The sequence below is a fragment of the Pelodiscus sinensis genome, chromosome 3 (genome assembly GCF_049634645.1).
Source record: "Pelodiscus sinensis isolate JC-2024 chromosome 3, ASM4963464v1, whole genome shotgun sequence".
Lineage (NCBI taxonomy): Eukaryota > Metazoa > Chordata > Testudines > Trionychidae > Pelodiscus > Pelodiscus sinensis.
In genome coordinates this window covers 87,685,560-87,701,211 of record NC_134713.1, presented here as the reverse complement: position 1 = coordinate 87,701,211, position 15,652 = coordinate 87,685,560, and the positions used below count along the sequence as shown (strand labels likewise).

The window sequence follows — 15,652 nt, the reverse complement described above, 5'->3', positions numbered from 1 at the left end:
CTTTGCTGTTGTTAGTCAAGTCATTTGATAAATAGCCTTTTTTCAGTTTCCTGCTACCTCAAAAGCTGGTCAAATATGGTCTTCAAACCATAATGACAATATTTGTTGAATAATTTACGTGGCCAGATCTAGAAGATATATTATGAAGTAACCACTAATTGAGATTGCAACATTCTTTTTTAAACAAAAACTATTTTGAATCCCCTCTAAATCTGAACAGCTGAAAAACTTTCATGCCAATTCGGGAGCCAGGGTAGAATGTGTGGTGTAACTCTGAGCATTTGATCAAGCAGTTCCTGAGACAGAGCCCTCCAAAATGAGATGGTAAGTGTTGCTAGCCTAAAATGTGTGTTTCTCTTGACAAATTCCTTCTGATGCTCTTTCCCTCTACTCCCATTTTCCCTCCTTTTGGCTATGTCTACTACACTACAGAGGGTTTTGGTTTTTTGTTTTTTTTTAAACAGCTGTTTTTAAAAAACAAAAACTTTACTGACGTCTACACTGCAATCGTGTTCTTTCAAAAAAAATTGAAAGAATAGAGGGGTTTTTCCAACATTAGTAAACCTCTTTCTATGAGAAAGAAGCCTTTTTCCAAGAGAGCTCTTTCAGAAAAAGGCGTGTGTGAACGGGAAAGAGGAAGTTATTTTGAAAAAAGAGGAATGAGAAAAAAGCACAGGTGTCCTGATGGCTATGCTGTCCATAGTAATCAGCTTAAATGCGATATAGCATCCATTCAGTGTGGATGCTCTCTTTCGAAAAAGCAGATTGCTTTTTCAATGTGCTTTGGCAATGTGACGATCTCTTTCGGAAGTAGTTTTTTCGGAAGATCTCATCCAGAAAAGCTTTTTCAAAAAAAAGCCTGCAGTCTAACATAGCCTTTGTCCTCTCTACAGGCAGTCCCTGGGTTACGTACAAGATAGGGACTGTAGGTTTGTTCTTAAGTTGAATCTGTATGTAAGTTGGAACTGGCGTCCAGATTCAGCCGCTGCTGAAACTGACCGCCAGTTCTGACTTACATACAGATTCAACTTAAGAACCCCAAGTCAGCTGCTGCTGAAACTGATCAGCCGCTGATTCCAGGAAGCCCGGGGCAGAGCAACTGTGCCTCGGGCTTCCTGTAGTCAGCGCTGGTTAGTTTCAGCAACGGCTGACTTGGGGACGCCTGGGGCAGAGCAGCTGGGGTGCTGCTGGGTTGCTCCAGTAGCGCCACTCCTCGGCGCTACTGGACCAACCCAGCAGCACCCCAGCTGCTCTGCCCCAGGCGTCCTGATTCAGCTGCTGCTGAAACTGACCAGCAGCGGCTAAATCAGTACGCCTGGGGCAGAGCAGCTGGGGTGCTGCCGGGTTGGTCCAGTAGTGCCCAGAGCGGCGCTGCGGGACCAACTGGCAGCGCCCCAGCTGCTCTGCCCCAGGGTCCACAACAAAAGCCTGGTCTGCTGGGGGGGGGCACACTAGCTGCGCCCCCCCTCCCCCCAGCAGACCAGGGACACGGGGAGCAAAGCCGCAGCGGAGCCTCGCCTCTGAGGCTTTGCTCTGGCGCGGACCCGCCGCCGCTGCGGCTTTGCTCCCGGTGCCCCTGGTCTGCTGGGGACCGTCTCCAGCAGACCAGGGACACTGCGAGCAAAGCCGCAGCCGCTGTGCCCCTGGTCTGCTGGTCGAGCTGTGCCCCTGGTCTGCTGTGCCCCTGGTCAAGCAAAGCCGCAGCCGTGGCTCTCCCAATTGCTTGCCTATTCTTCCATTCTCTTGACATCACCCCAATCAATGCTTCCTTATATCCACACCCTATAAAGAAAACCCTGTCTTTGGTACCCCAGTGGTTAAGCATTGTTCAGAAACAGTTACACTAATCTAAATTTATTAAGATCTATTTGATACACCGCAAGGCTACGTCTACACTGGCCCCTTTTCCGAAAGGGGCATGTTAATTTCACAGGTCGTAATAGGGAAATCCGCGGGGGATTTAAATATCCCCCGCGGCATTTAAATAAAAATTAACATGCCCCTTTCGGAAAAGGGGCCAGTGTAGACGAGCCCCAAGTGTTATATAAAGAGAAGGAAAAGGAAAGCTAACTAATGAAAAATGTGAGTGTTGGCTTATATTTTAGTCTTTTGCAGACACCCAGTTTTACAAAATGTTTCCATACAATTTCTTGTATGTCTTTGGATTTATAAAAGCCTCTCCAGGGGTGCATCTACATTGCACCCATAGCTCAAAATAAGCTACGCAATTTGAGCTATGCAAATTGCATAACTTATTTCAAGTCAATTTTGAAATAGCTTATATCATGATTGGGCACTGTGTACATAGTGCCAAATTTCAAAATAACCCGCTGGTTTGAAACGTCCCTTACTCCTTGTGGAATGAGGTTTACAGGGACATCAGAACAGCGAGCCTGTTATATTTTGGAATAACAGGCTTGCTGTTAAGATATGGGATAGCTATTCCGCACAGCAGTGTTCATGTAGCCTAGGTCCCCATCCTACCTTCTGGACTGTATTGCTAAGATCCATATACAGCATTCTGATAACTTTCACCTTAACTGAAGAGATATAACAAGGCAAAAAATGAAAAGCACTAGTGTACCAGTTATACTAGCACAACATAAAACTAGAATGAGATGAGGTTTGTCACAGATTCTGTTTTTTTAAGTACAGCCATTATACAGTGTGAAAGAAAGACGCCATCATTACCGTAAAATCTCAAGTATTATGTGCACCTACATATAATGTGCACCCTGACTTTAGAATCTTCGCATAATGAAAAAAACTGAACTCCTATGTACAATGTGCACCCCATTGTACAAGAGAACGGGAGGTAACCTGTTTCTGAAGTCCAGAATTTCTTGGTCTCTACTAAACTGGAACACAACATTTGAGTATCCTTAAACTAGACCTGAAGCTACAGGGAAACGCGTGTGCAGCCCGGGGAGCCGGCGGTGGAGTTTGAAACCTGCACCCTCCCGGACAGCTGCCTGGCCTGCCCCACTACACCAGGAGCCAGGAACCGACCCACCAGTAACAAGCCCAGCCTTGCCCGCTTCCCGTAGGTGGCCCCAGGCTACAGGAGAGTGGGAGGGAGGGACGCACCGCTCGCACCTGCAGGTTCGCCCGGGAAACACGCACGCAGCCTGGGGAGCCGGCAGCGGAGTTTGAAACCAGCCCCCGCCCCTCCGGACAGATGCCCGCGTGCCATGCCAAGCACACGCCTGCTGCAGGGACCCCCCAGGCGCAGCCTGAAGGAGCACCGGGCAGGCAGCAACCCAGGGCACTGCAGCCTGGCAGCGCCGCCGGCTCCTCGCCTTGTCTGGGAGCTTGGGGGGTGGTAGCCCCCGCTCCTCACTGCAGCGGGAAAGTTTCTGTGCGGAAGGGAGGGAGAGTTTAAAACTTTAAAAAATAGCTCCTATGTATAATGTGCACCCCGGCTTTGAGCCTAAAAAGCCAAGGGGGAAAGTGCACATTATTCTGGAGATTTTATGGTATATTTCATCAATCTGTACTAAGTTACAACCATTGGCTACCTCAGGATGTGTGCTAAGTAGCATGTGCCCATTCTTCACAGCAAGACCCAAAGAATGCAGGAGTTGAAGTCATTTTGACCTCAATGCCTTTGAGCGTTTAGGATGTTTATTTACTGAGGGGACACTGAGTGCTTTATTTTTCTCTGTCCCCAGTTTACAACAGTAATTACAGGTGAGTGGTGTATATTGTGTCTAATTTGCTATAAGGTGTGTCTTACTGTAACTTACAGGTGACCTGTACTTCACAGCTAGAAAATAAATCCTGGTTAATTAATGGCTGACTTCATTCACACTGTTTCATACAGCCTCTCACATTACATATTTTAGGTAGTGGGGTATAACTAATTCTAATCTAGAGTTCACTATTAACTGCAACTAATGCCCCCTTTTATATAACCATGGTTTATACAATATTTTAGCCTAAAAATATATCAGTAACAAAGCTAGATAAAAATGATCATGTACTGAATTAATACTGTGGGTTAGGTTCACAAAAACATCACAATGTTCAACTTTTAGACACCTAGGAAATCAATAGATTCACGAGCCTGAGTTAGGCACTCAGACGTTCTATGCAATGAATGGGGAGAGATAGGTACCTAAGAATGTGATTCAAAAAAGCCAACAAGCTAGCTAATGGGAGATGTCTTAAACTAGCCAATTTGAGATGACAAGGAGACGGTAGCGTCCTAAACACTACGTCTTTCACAGAGTTCAACATCTAAATCTGGAAGGAAGCACCTACCCCTGTTCAGGCTTATCAGCTGTGAACCCTTGCTTCGAGTCAGGTGTATACAATACTTTTTTCAATAAGCTGTTGTTAATGTCTTATACCAGGGCTACCAGTATAGGAAGCAAAACCGTGTTTCTTTGCCTTTACCACAAGGTTTCCAGGTGTCTGATATTCAACTGGAATACCAGGTCAAAAAGGGACCTGGCAGCTCTAGTCAGCATAACCGATTGGGCTAGCAAAGGTCCAATTGATGGTTCAATGGGGCCAAGGCAGGACCCTTAACTAAGCTGATTCTGCATGGCTCCTGAAAGCAGCTGGTATGTCAGCTTCGTAAGTGCTGTGTGCACACTCCACTGCTGCTATTTCGAAATAACTATTCCCCAGAGTCATTCTGAGTAATTACTCTCCAGTGCTTCCTGGGGCTCTAAGTCGAGGTAGCATGTCCACATTAAGGGAGCCTGTCTCGGACTTATTTCAAGGCTTCCCTGTAGTATGGACACTCTACTTCGAAATAATTATTATTTTGTGAGTTATTATTTTGAAATAAGTTATTTTGAAATCATTTGCTAGTGTATATATGCCCTTAGTGTTTGCAGAATTTAAGCTGTCATTTCACAAAAGTTTCTAATCCTTATGGTTGTGGAAATAGCTATTTGAATGTGAACTAGTACAGTTCCTGAGTGTACAACAGACTGACCTAGTACCTTCGACTCTGCATACAGATTCCCCATGCCACAGTAGAGTAAAATTAATAAGTCTGGTCAATTTCATTGCTGATCTTCAGAACCCAGCAAACAACTATGAAACTGACAGGAACCATGCCAGTTTTATTCTGCCCTTCTTGGGAAAGCTCTGAGTGGTAATGATAGCAAACATTAGCAGTAATTAAATGGGAAGATATCCCAAAATCCTCAAAAAGGCTAGTGGAGGATGAGGATACAAAAAAAACCACCCCTCGCCCGCTGAAATAGCCAGCAAATTGACTGGCAGGGGTTAGGTCTTAGAGCTCCTGTATCCCCAATAAAGAGTCTATGCGTGGGGAGAGGGACAATCTCCATCCAGCAACCAGTTGTAGGCATAAGGAAGAGGAATAATACACCTACTACCCGAATGAAATCATATATCTCTAATTCAGAAGTTATTATGAAAGATTGTGCAATCCAGGTAGGAATCCCATCACCCTTTCCCTACCCAGCTCCAAAGAGAGGTGCTAAACTTCTTACTGAGACATTCCCATTGGCTCTTGCATTACAACCTCCTTCATCTTTTTATAAGTTTCTGGTTTAGTCTTTCAGATGGGGGGGCAACTGATACAGTTTTCAGTCCCTGCTTTAATTTAGTGAGTATAATGTCTTGTTTGGCACACAGACTTGTTCTTTTTTCATAGATTTTTTTTGTTTCATCCTTTTCCTATTCCTAAATCCTTTAATTGGCCTGATGGTAATTGGAACTATAAATGCTAGACTACTGACGTATATAAGTCATCTGTTCTATGGCTGTTATTCACTTAAAAAACAACTATCATTTTTGTTGGAATTATTCATATGTTGGCTATAAGAAACTGTATATCTGTGATAAATTATATTTTTCTGGCCTTGCAGCACATGTTAACTTAGTCAAGAAAGAATGCAGGGAATTCACTGACTGACCAGAAGCTTTTGAAAAGTTTTGCTATAAGTAAAAAGCACAATGTTTGAGTACATCACTAAGGGCTTATTCAGTAGGAGAGATGGGTGCATAACACTCCACAGGATCAGTCATTAACTGAGTGAGTATCAGGTCAGATGTACTCATGGGGAAGCAGTGTGGTCTCTGGATGGGGTACGTGTGTCAGGAGATCCAGGTTTTATGCCCTGATCTGCCACTGATCTGCTATGTGACTTTCAACAAGTCACTTCCCCTTTCTGCACCTTTGTTCTTCTCCCTTTGTCTGTCTTCTTCCTATGGACAAACAGCTCCCTTCTGGGGCAAGGACTGTGGGATTCCAATCTTCGTTGGAGTACATATGTATTGGAGCACCTCGGTCATACTATGACTATAATATAAATAATAATGCATTCAGTAAAACTTCCATAAAATTGTAATTATGATTTGTCTTTTTAATATTGTCCCAGCTGATCTCATGTAAATCAAATCAAGTAAGAAAACATCTCACAATCAATACAGGTGAATGAACCCACCCTTGCCACATGTTAATGACAAGTTTTTAAAGTGCTATTTTTGTGCTGTGACGAAGGACTAGAGCTCTGGATAGTTCCACATAAAACTTGTTTTACCATAGTGACATTACAAAGAAGAAAATTGATCATACCTGAGATAGGTCAGGACCAGATTTGTGAGGGAAGTTCATTAAAGCAGAAGTAAAATTTTAACAAGATGCCTAACTTGTCACATCCTTGTATTTATTTCTGTCATCTTGCTCTTTTTTTGAGGATAGTACCAGATTATTTCTTAAGAAAAGGCTTGAGTTAAATGTCCAGGCAATGGAACCTGCAAGATTCTGTTGCAGGTGGGGGTAGTGCATAAAGCTCCCCTTTTCTCCTCCCAAGGGGCACAGTGCATGCAGAGACATACATGGCCCCTCACAGCTGGCCACTCTGAGCAGCATGTGGGGATGTGGCGGGCAGGGAATCTGCTCAACACTTCTGCTGGGCTGCAGGATGGTGGAGGTCTGGATCTGGCCAACAGGCTCTATTTTGCTCAGCTCTGAGCTATAATGATGTAATTCTTCATTATTATTAGGTAATGCTTAATTCTGCAAGTCTTGCATGCATATGTCTACACTGCAAGTTTTTGTGGCAGAAAATATGCTAATGCATGAGTCACGATGTCATTAGCATATTTTCTGCTGACTCTTTTTGCACCAGGGGTGTAGCCACTTCCGTTTTGTGAAAAAAAAAACCTTGTACTTGTATGAGCCCAATAAGCCATCGCCACACCACAATGGCACCAGAATAGACTGTAATCAGCTTTAGGGCCTTTGTAGCCTCATTCAGTTTTGAAAGCTTGCTGCAAAAACTTTGCATAAAGACCTCACCCACCTCCATGATAACTATACCAAAGAGACTGTCACCTGTGCTGCAGAATAGGAGAGAGTTGAAGAGGTGTTTAACATCAGTCTGACACATGCATAATTAGATAGTTCAGTTACTAATCTTGCCTTCTCTAGATGAGGAAAAGTATTCTGAACCTGAGCTTCCTATTTCAGTTCCTCTTCAGAAATGGGAATTAGCCCTGAGTTGTAAGAGCATTGTGGGTATTATTGATATGCAAATGACTACTGTCAAGCAACCCTATTTCATTGCTTGAGATATATTGGGCGCTTAAGCAAAAAGAGCTGAGACAAGATGTAATAAATATTTGTCAGGCCAGTTGGACAAATTATCTGTTTTGCTTCTTTTAAATGCATCATTATCTCAGCTGGGGAAAAGGCAGAGGAATGTAAATCAAGGAGTGTGCTTTTTGCCCAATCCATTAATAACAGGGAAAAGGGTTTCTGTTCCCTGCCATGAATATATAGGGGAGTATACAGAAGGGGCTTTAAATCAAAATGTGTCTCTATTTCCTTCTTCGTGCTCCATGCTGCAGATCAGTCCTGTTGTGTGTAAAGCAGGGTGTGTCTATATTGCCCTCTCCATCACCCTGTAACCTCCTGGATTTCATCAATGATAGAGGGAAGGTTCAGTCATGGAGTTTAAAGCCAGAAAAGGTCCACCAGATTATCTCAACCTTCTGTACATCACAGACCACCACCAACACCCAGTATCCACATGCTAAACACAGCAACTGAAATCACACTACCTATTACTGCCCAAAGGAGACCAGACTGTTCTGTGCCACAGAACAGAAGGGACTTAGGTGCACCAGCGCCAAAGGATCCTGCAATGGTAGGAAATTGATTATGTAAGATATATCCAGATAATATTGGCAAATGACCTGCCCCAAACACTGCAGAAGAAAGCGAAAGCTCACCAATGTCCCTAGAAATGTGACATGGAGGGAAAATTCCCTCCAGCTCCCAACTATGGGGATCAGTTAGACCCTGAACCCATGAGCAAGAACCAGCCAGCCAAGCACCTGACAGAGAGAGTACGCATGGTGCCATCTCACAGTCTTGAGTCTGACTCATCCTCTCCAAAGTCTCGGCTCTAGTCTTGGCCACTCCAGGTGCTTCAGAGGAAGGAGATATACCCACTCCTCTCAGCAGGAAAAAAAAAACAGAAAATACTGGGAGGAAGTGACCCTTCTTGACACTGGCAAGTGGTTGACTGAAACCCTAAAGAACAGAACATAAGACATGCAGCCCAATAGGGTAGGGGGTTAGTAGGTCTCAGTTAGGTGGGATGGGGCATGTGTTAAGATCTTGGCTCAGCATTTACCTGCTCTGGTCCCAGTTGGCAGCGAACAAGACCAGGATCTTCCTGCCATAATGGTCGAGGTTGGCCAGCCCACCTGGGAAGCCGTCCTTCAGCGCCTGCTTGATGCCAGGGTCAGTGGCCTTGAAGCTCTTGAACATGTCCAAGTTCTGCTGCCGGTACTCAAAGTACTGGGCCAGCAGGCGGAATGCCTCAAAGTGCTGAAACTTCCTGGCTCTCAGGAAGCGCAGGATGAAGGCATCATCTGTACGGAGGAAGCCAATGTCTGGCCGTGTGATCACCATGTCCCGCACCTCCTGGATGTCCTGGTGCAGGGTATCTGGGTTCTCATTCAGTTCCAGTCGGGCTTTCTCCAGTGTCTCTGGGGACAGACCTGCCTGCAAATGAGTCATAGTGCTGCTCCCTCCTCTGTCACTACTATCAGTGCTCCTCTCCCTTACAGGATGCACCCCCCCCCAAAAGCCTAATATTGCTATTTCTCACCTTTAGACTGTGTACCCTCTCCCCAAATCTCCCCAGCAACCTGCTGCTCCTGTGCCTTGTATGATACACCTCTTCCACCCTGCAAATAACCTTTTCCCCAGAACCCCAATAGCTGCAGTCACTGTAGAGAGAAAAGCCAGTATAACAACAACACGCCACAGGCAAACACCCTATTGCTGCAAATCTCTATGGAAAGCAGCCCAGTTACAGCTAGTAATAACTAATAAAGTGGATCCCCAGCAGAGTTTCCAGGAGGAGGGCTCTTTCCCACAGAAGACCCAATTTTGCCCCTTGGGTTAGGGAGGCATTTCATCGGTGTAATCAAATGCTGCCGTTGCCGTGGTTTTCCGAGAGCCACATGCTCACAGAGAGCGAGTCCAAAAAAGCAGGACCCCTTCGGGTTTGGGATGAGGTTTTTATCCCTCTCCCATGCAAGCAGTGATCTCACCCCCGATGCTGCAATCACTAGAGACCCAGGAGCCGGGGCTAATTATAACCCATATATGAATAAAGGGGCCCCTCACACGGAGAGCTCCTCGGGGGTTGCTTTCCAAAAGCCCCGTTGATTTAAGAGCAACGTTCGCCTTGGTTAAGAGACACGTTTCTTTGCTTTAAAAGGCAAAAGGGGGGCTACATGTCGTTGAATCACGGGTCTATGCTGCAAGATCCTCTTGAGCGCAGGCAAAGGACTCCAGAGAGCAGAGCAGCCTGTGGCTTGGGGTGGGTTTTCTCCTTCTTCCCACCTACACACCCAGTCAGCTCAGATGGCACCAGCAGGAGCTGGGGCTGGATGATGGATGCCCCCCCCCCCTGCTTTTTATCTCAGCCAGGTCTTCCCACACACCGCACTCCGCCCATCCTCGTCCTTCTCCCCGGCAGCTGGCCGCAGTCGCCTCGCAAAAATGCACCCGCAAGAAGAAAGGGCTGGGGAGCCCCGCTCGCTCGCCAGGCTCCGGCCCGCAGCAGCAGGCGAACACACCGCTAGGCACTGCGGCACCTCCCGGCATCCATCAGCAACAGCAGCTCCTCTCGGGGGCAAGCCCGGCGCTGGGCAGCTGGCGGGAGAGGCAGAGTCGCGCCCCGCACCAGCAGCGGGCTCGTGCTCCCCGAGGCGCGCGCTGCCTGCAGCCCGGCGGGGGTCTGGCGGGCAGGCGATGGAGACAGAGCGCTGGCCCCGCCGCCGCCGCCGCCTTTGTGCTGCTCTGGAGCAAGCCGGCGTCGGCTGGTGCGGCTGCCGTTGTGTTCAGTGCGTGGCTGCCGGCAGGTTTGCGTCAATCAGGGCCCCCTAGGCGGCTGCTGCCGGTGACTCCAGCTCGGATCGGCCCCTCTGTCGCTCACGTTGTTGTTACCCACCCAGCACAGCCCTTTCCCCCTCCCTCGCCCTTCCTGTCTGCAGGATACAGACAAAAACCCACAGAGGAGCCCCCGGCCCTCCCCCTGCACCTGCTTCCCTAGCCCAGCTTGGGAAGACCAGCAAGCCTTTTGCAAATGAATATTTATATTCCGACCTCTGAGAAACGCCCCCTGCCTCCCCCTTCTTCTATTCTTCCCACCCTTGTGTGTGCAGAGAGACAAACTGCAGCGGAATTAGCAGCTATTGTTGATTTCGATTCATATGGACACTCATTAGTGTCTAGTTCCTCCTACAGGGATCAGTCTCTGCTCCTGCTCTAAATGGATTTGAGACGAAAAATAAAGCCCCCAAACCAACCACACCAGTGGCTTGGGTTATTACAAACGCCATTGTTGCTGAAAAGTTTAAAAGAGGAATTTGGAGAACATACTTGGCCTTCTATGGCGTGGGAAAAGGGGGGTCGGCTGTGGTAATGTTCAGCATCATCCCCAGCCAGTTTATCGTTGTAAATTCTTTAATTTAGACTCTAGCAACTTCTTGGGAGAATGTTTGCCCTATGTGGAGAATGACTCTTGCTTATTCTCAGCCTAAGAAGTGACTTTTTAAATGTATTTGGAGAGTTTTTAAAAATGAATTTGTAAAATTCAAATTGGCTGGTTATGAGGAATTGGAACATGTTATCTGCTAATGATTTTTTTAGCTAAGAATTTTCATTCTGACAACTCCAAAACTACTTCTTTGACACCTGGTGTGGTTTCTGAGTACAGGGATACCCGGAAAAACAATAATCTCATGTTAGGCCTCAGTCCTTCAAATACAAAATTAAATGAAACCATTTAGATGACTGACCTTTATAAAATTAAGCATGTGTATATGTCTGCATGGGATCAAGCCCTGGCTGCAGTGCCAGAATTTTGTTTTTCTTCTTCATCTGGCTCCTTTTTTGGATTTATACTCCAAATATACTCATTAGTTTTTGGTTGCATTCTCTGAAAATAATTGTTAAGGGAAAAGCCCCTCCGTTTCAAAAATAAATTATAAAAGTCTAATATTCCTTGCACTAGAGGCCTTTACTCTTTGAATTCATTATATTACAAAGGAATACCCTGCTTCTTAAAATTGGATTTAGCCCTTAGTGAAGATTAGTGTCTTTCACTCTGATCTTGCACTTCTTAGGCTAAACTCCCAGGGGTAGATTCTAAGCATTGCAACGCTTCACTTTAGGCACCCTTCCACTAAACTGAATTCACAGCCCTGCACTAAATGCAAGGATTCCCTACATAATATATAGGGAGAGTTAGGTGCCTAAGAATGGGATCCACAAAAGCCAGCAGGGTGAGCAGGGATTTGTTTAAACTAGCTAGCAGAAAATGCTAAGGAGAAGGGCGTGATCTAAGGTCTGTATCTCAAAGGGAGTTAGATGCATAAATCTGGTTCAATTTTGTCCTCTGCCTAAAAGGGACTGCAAACCATGTTTCCTAATTTCCAGGGAAGTGTCTTAACCACCAGGCAAGGGTTAATCTGAGGTGGCATTCTCTCAATAGCTCCTGCTGAAGTTGTATTAATATGGAACAGTCATTAGCCCCGAGAGTGTGAAAATTACTCTATAGCTGAATAGTTAGGAACTCCCCTAAGATGTGAAAGACCCAAATAAAGTCCCTATTCCAATGATTACTTATACAAAGTGGAACAGTTTCAAAAGGAGCAATTGATAGTTGACATCTCAGGAGTTTAGGCACACAGCTGAGAGGTGGGTGACACAGCTTCAAATCCCAGCTCTACATCAGACAGATAGGAAAATTGAATCTGGTTCTTCTACATCCTAGGTGGCTATACAAACCACTAGGTCCAAGTTATAAGAAGTCCATAGACTTCCACCTTCTGCCTCACTTTGTGCAGGATTTATTCCTCTAAAACACACTACTGTACTATATTGAGCCACACAAAGGATATAATGAGGAATGCCTAGTTTGAGGATCATACCAAGTTTTAGGAATGAGGTAGTTGTCAGGTTATCGGGTGGCTGTTTTCATTACTAGGTGCAGATTTGTAAGTGCCTAAGGGACTTTATCCGCAGAAATCTAGGCCTCTAGGCAGTATAGGCACCAACATAATTAAGCAGCAGCTGAGACAGAGTTCTGAGGATCTACATTTTGGACCTGGGTACCTAAAACTCTTTGTGAATTGAGCTCCTTCCTAAAGTTAATGTGAGCTTTGCTTGAGAAGGGAGTGTGTGACTGGGTTTTTAGTGTGCAAATAAAATATATTATACTTGAAAATTCTTTAACTGTGCATAAAAGATACAACATGTGCACTGTTCTTCCCCCAATTCGTATTACACTGTTTTCTTTGCAAGACTATTCAGTTATAAACCCAAAATTTAAACAGGGGCAAAGGCAGAAGAGGAAAAACAATGGAAAAGATAGTGTGCTTTAGAAGAGAGGCCCAGATCTAGGAAAGGTGTTTAGGCACCTAACTTCCATTGAAAATCAAAGGAAATTAGGAGCCTTCATAGTTTTGTGGATCTGAGCCAGAATTCCTAGTACAGCTGTGTTCATGAAAAATATGGTGTAAACTACTCTAAAAAACTTTCCAGAATCTCTACATTTAATCAAACAATTTCCCCGATCAGTTAAACACATCCTTTGTCCAATGAACACATAACACTCAGATACACAGAAATGAATATGTTCTGAATAAAGAAGCAAGTAAACATAGAAATATATACAATGAACAGCACTGTAAAAAATATTTTTCTCAGTGTTTAGGCTACAAAATCTCCAGGGTTGGTTTATTTGTTTGCTTGCGTGGTTTTTTTGTTTATTTGTTTGTTTGTTTGTCTTTGGTTTTTTTGTGAGGTTAAATAACATTTTTAACCTCTGCTTGATCAACTATTTATATGCTCGCTTCCTCTTTCAAAGTACAGATCAAAGTATTTATCTCTTCACAGCTGCAGTACGTCAAAATGTCTGAAGAACGTGCAGCTGGAGAGATAGACTTCTGGAGCATGAGTCACTGCTGAGCTGGATACCTAGCTTCTATGGACTTGTCTGAAGATTGGAGGTGCTGCAAGGACTCCTTTGCTAGTGTTTAATCAGCCAACGTTTTGCTGAGCACATTCACTGCTGCAGAATTAACTGTAAGGGCTCTTTCTTCTATTCTGATAGATTAACTTTTCTCCACCACCATTTTCTCCACCACCACACACTACATTCTTGCTGCTTTCTAACCAAATATCAGTAGCTTTTCTGTTCTCGCAGAAGACTCTTTGAAAGGCTCTCCCCATGCTCCATGAAAAACTATCAGTCGAACCTCCCTAGCTGTCGCTTCCGCTCATCACAGAACCTCCTGGTTCTAATAGTCAACATCCTCGATCATAACTTCAGTGCTGCAGTAGTGATACTGTAAGCCAACAAGTGGTACAAGCCTGTGATGATTGCCTCGGCCCGAACTTCCATCCAAATCAACATGAGATGAAAGTACTCAGCACCTTTTAGCATCAGGTGCATTACCTACAATAAAGAACACAACATATATATTGTAAAATATCTGTTTTTTGCCATTGCAAACATCAGTTTAGCTTAGTATACAAGAGCAGAGGTGACTGAAAAATAGGAAAACATTGCTATGAGTTTTCAACATTTTGAAACATTTTAATTTCATTTTTTTAATAAATGATTAAGGTAGCGTATTCTTTACAATTTTTTTCTCAAAAAAAATTGATAATTTGGAGGTTTTCAGTTTCTTTCCTCACTTTCCCTTTTCTAAGTCCACATCCCCTTTATCCCTTTTTTCTATTTTATCACTGAAAAGGAAGCAGGGGTTGGGAAAAACAGTAAAGGGAGGGGGAAGAAAAAATACAAAAACTGAGAAACAACGCAGGTTTTTTATTATTGTATCAAAAAAATTCACAGAACAAAAATGTTCTGTGAAAATTTCATTTTCCAGCAAAGGCCCTATTTCTATTTGAAAGTCTGTCATTCAAAAATATTCAACCACGTAATACCAGAGCAAAGTGCAATTCACAAGCTTCTTCTTAGGATCATTTTGATAAAAGGCTGTAAATTGTATAGACAAATACCAAAATGCCCTCTCAGTAACTGAAACAGATGGCCCTTCCTGGACTGAATGAACCCAGAACAAGAACATTAAGAAAGATGCACATATCTGGGCAGCCTGAAATCAGAGCATGCTTAAGAAACACAACCCTGGCCATGTTCTTCTTGAGCCAGATGGGCAACAGCAGGGCTCACTGTGCTAATGTTTTTGTGTTATTTTCAATTCTTGTATATAAAAATGTGAAAGGTTTGTTCTAAAATAAATGAGTTGCTAGAAGCAATAAGGGATTTTTACTGTAATCTGAAAGCAGATTTACCAAGCCATTTAAATAGTGTAATGAAGAAACGTGTTTTCCAACATGTCACCCAACCTAAACAATGAGAAAAAAAAACAAGAAATGCAGTTAAATGTAATATATTTATGAAATGATGCCATTTATTTATTGTTCATCCCTACTTTTTCCTCTGCTGAATGTTAAGGGTGAATAAATCCATTATGTAAATCTAAGCCTATTTCCTGCTGCACTTACAAACTATTATTTTTCCTTGATGCTTTTATAGTCCCTTTAGCCTACACTTCATACAATAAAAAATCAGGATCCTAACAGTTCTGCAAGTACTACAATCAGATGCCAGATTTGAAACAAAAATAAAAAGTCAATTAAGCATAAGTTCTTAGTAAAGATGTCTTCAGAGATGCTAATTCTCATTTAGAATGAAATTGTTTAACTAAATTGATATACAGAGGAGTGCAGGAGCTGGAACAAGAATGTAAGAATGTGTAACTAGATAAAAGAAATAATGGAGGACTTATAAGGAAGTAATTACATCAGGCATTCCTTGATGCCTTTTCCCTCTGTGGAAAAGGATCAGCGCTTTCTGAGCAATTCTTACTGCAGCAAGTAATTTCAGTTTTAGCAGCAGCAGCATTTCTATTCCTGATTTGACCATAGTTTAACTACCATAGTGTGGCATAAGGCCAGATTTTCAAATGAGCTCATCTATCAGTTAGGCACCAATAAAATCATAGACGATTAGGGTTGGAAGAGACCTCAGGAGGTCAGAGAGTCCAACCTCCTGCTCAAAGCAGGACTAACCTCAACCAAATCATACCAGCCAGGGCTTTGTCA

General features: G+C 43.9%; 1 protein-coding gene across 1 annotated transcript in view; it reads right to left on the bottom strand.

Annotated features, from left to right (window-relative positions):
* Positions 1 to 10,449, bottom strand: part of CLVS2 (clavesin 2) — an 83,918-nt gene extending 73,469 nt beyond the window's left edge. Inside the window, exon 1 of the mRNA XM_075924073.1 lies at positions 8,631 to 10,449. Coding sequence (XP_075780188.1) covers positions 8,631 to 9,019 — 389 coding nt within the window. The 5' untranslated portion in view covers positions 9,020 to 10,449. The remainder of the gene's footprint in view (positions 1 to 8,630) is intronic.
* Between the last annotated feature and the right edge of the window lie 5,203 nt (positions 10,450 to 15,652).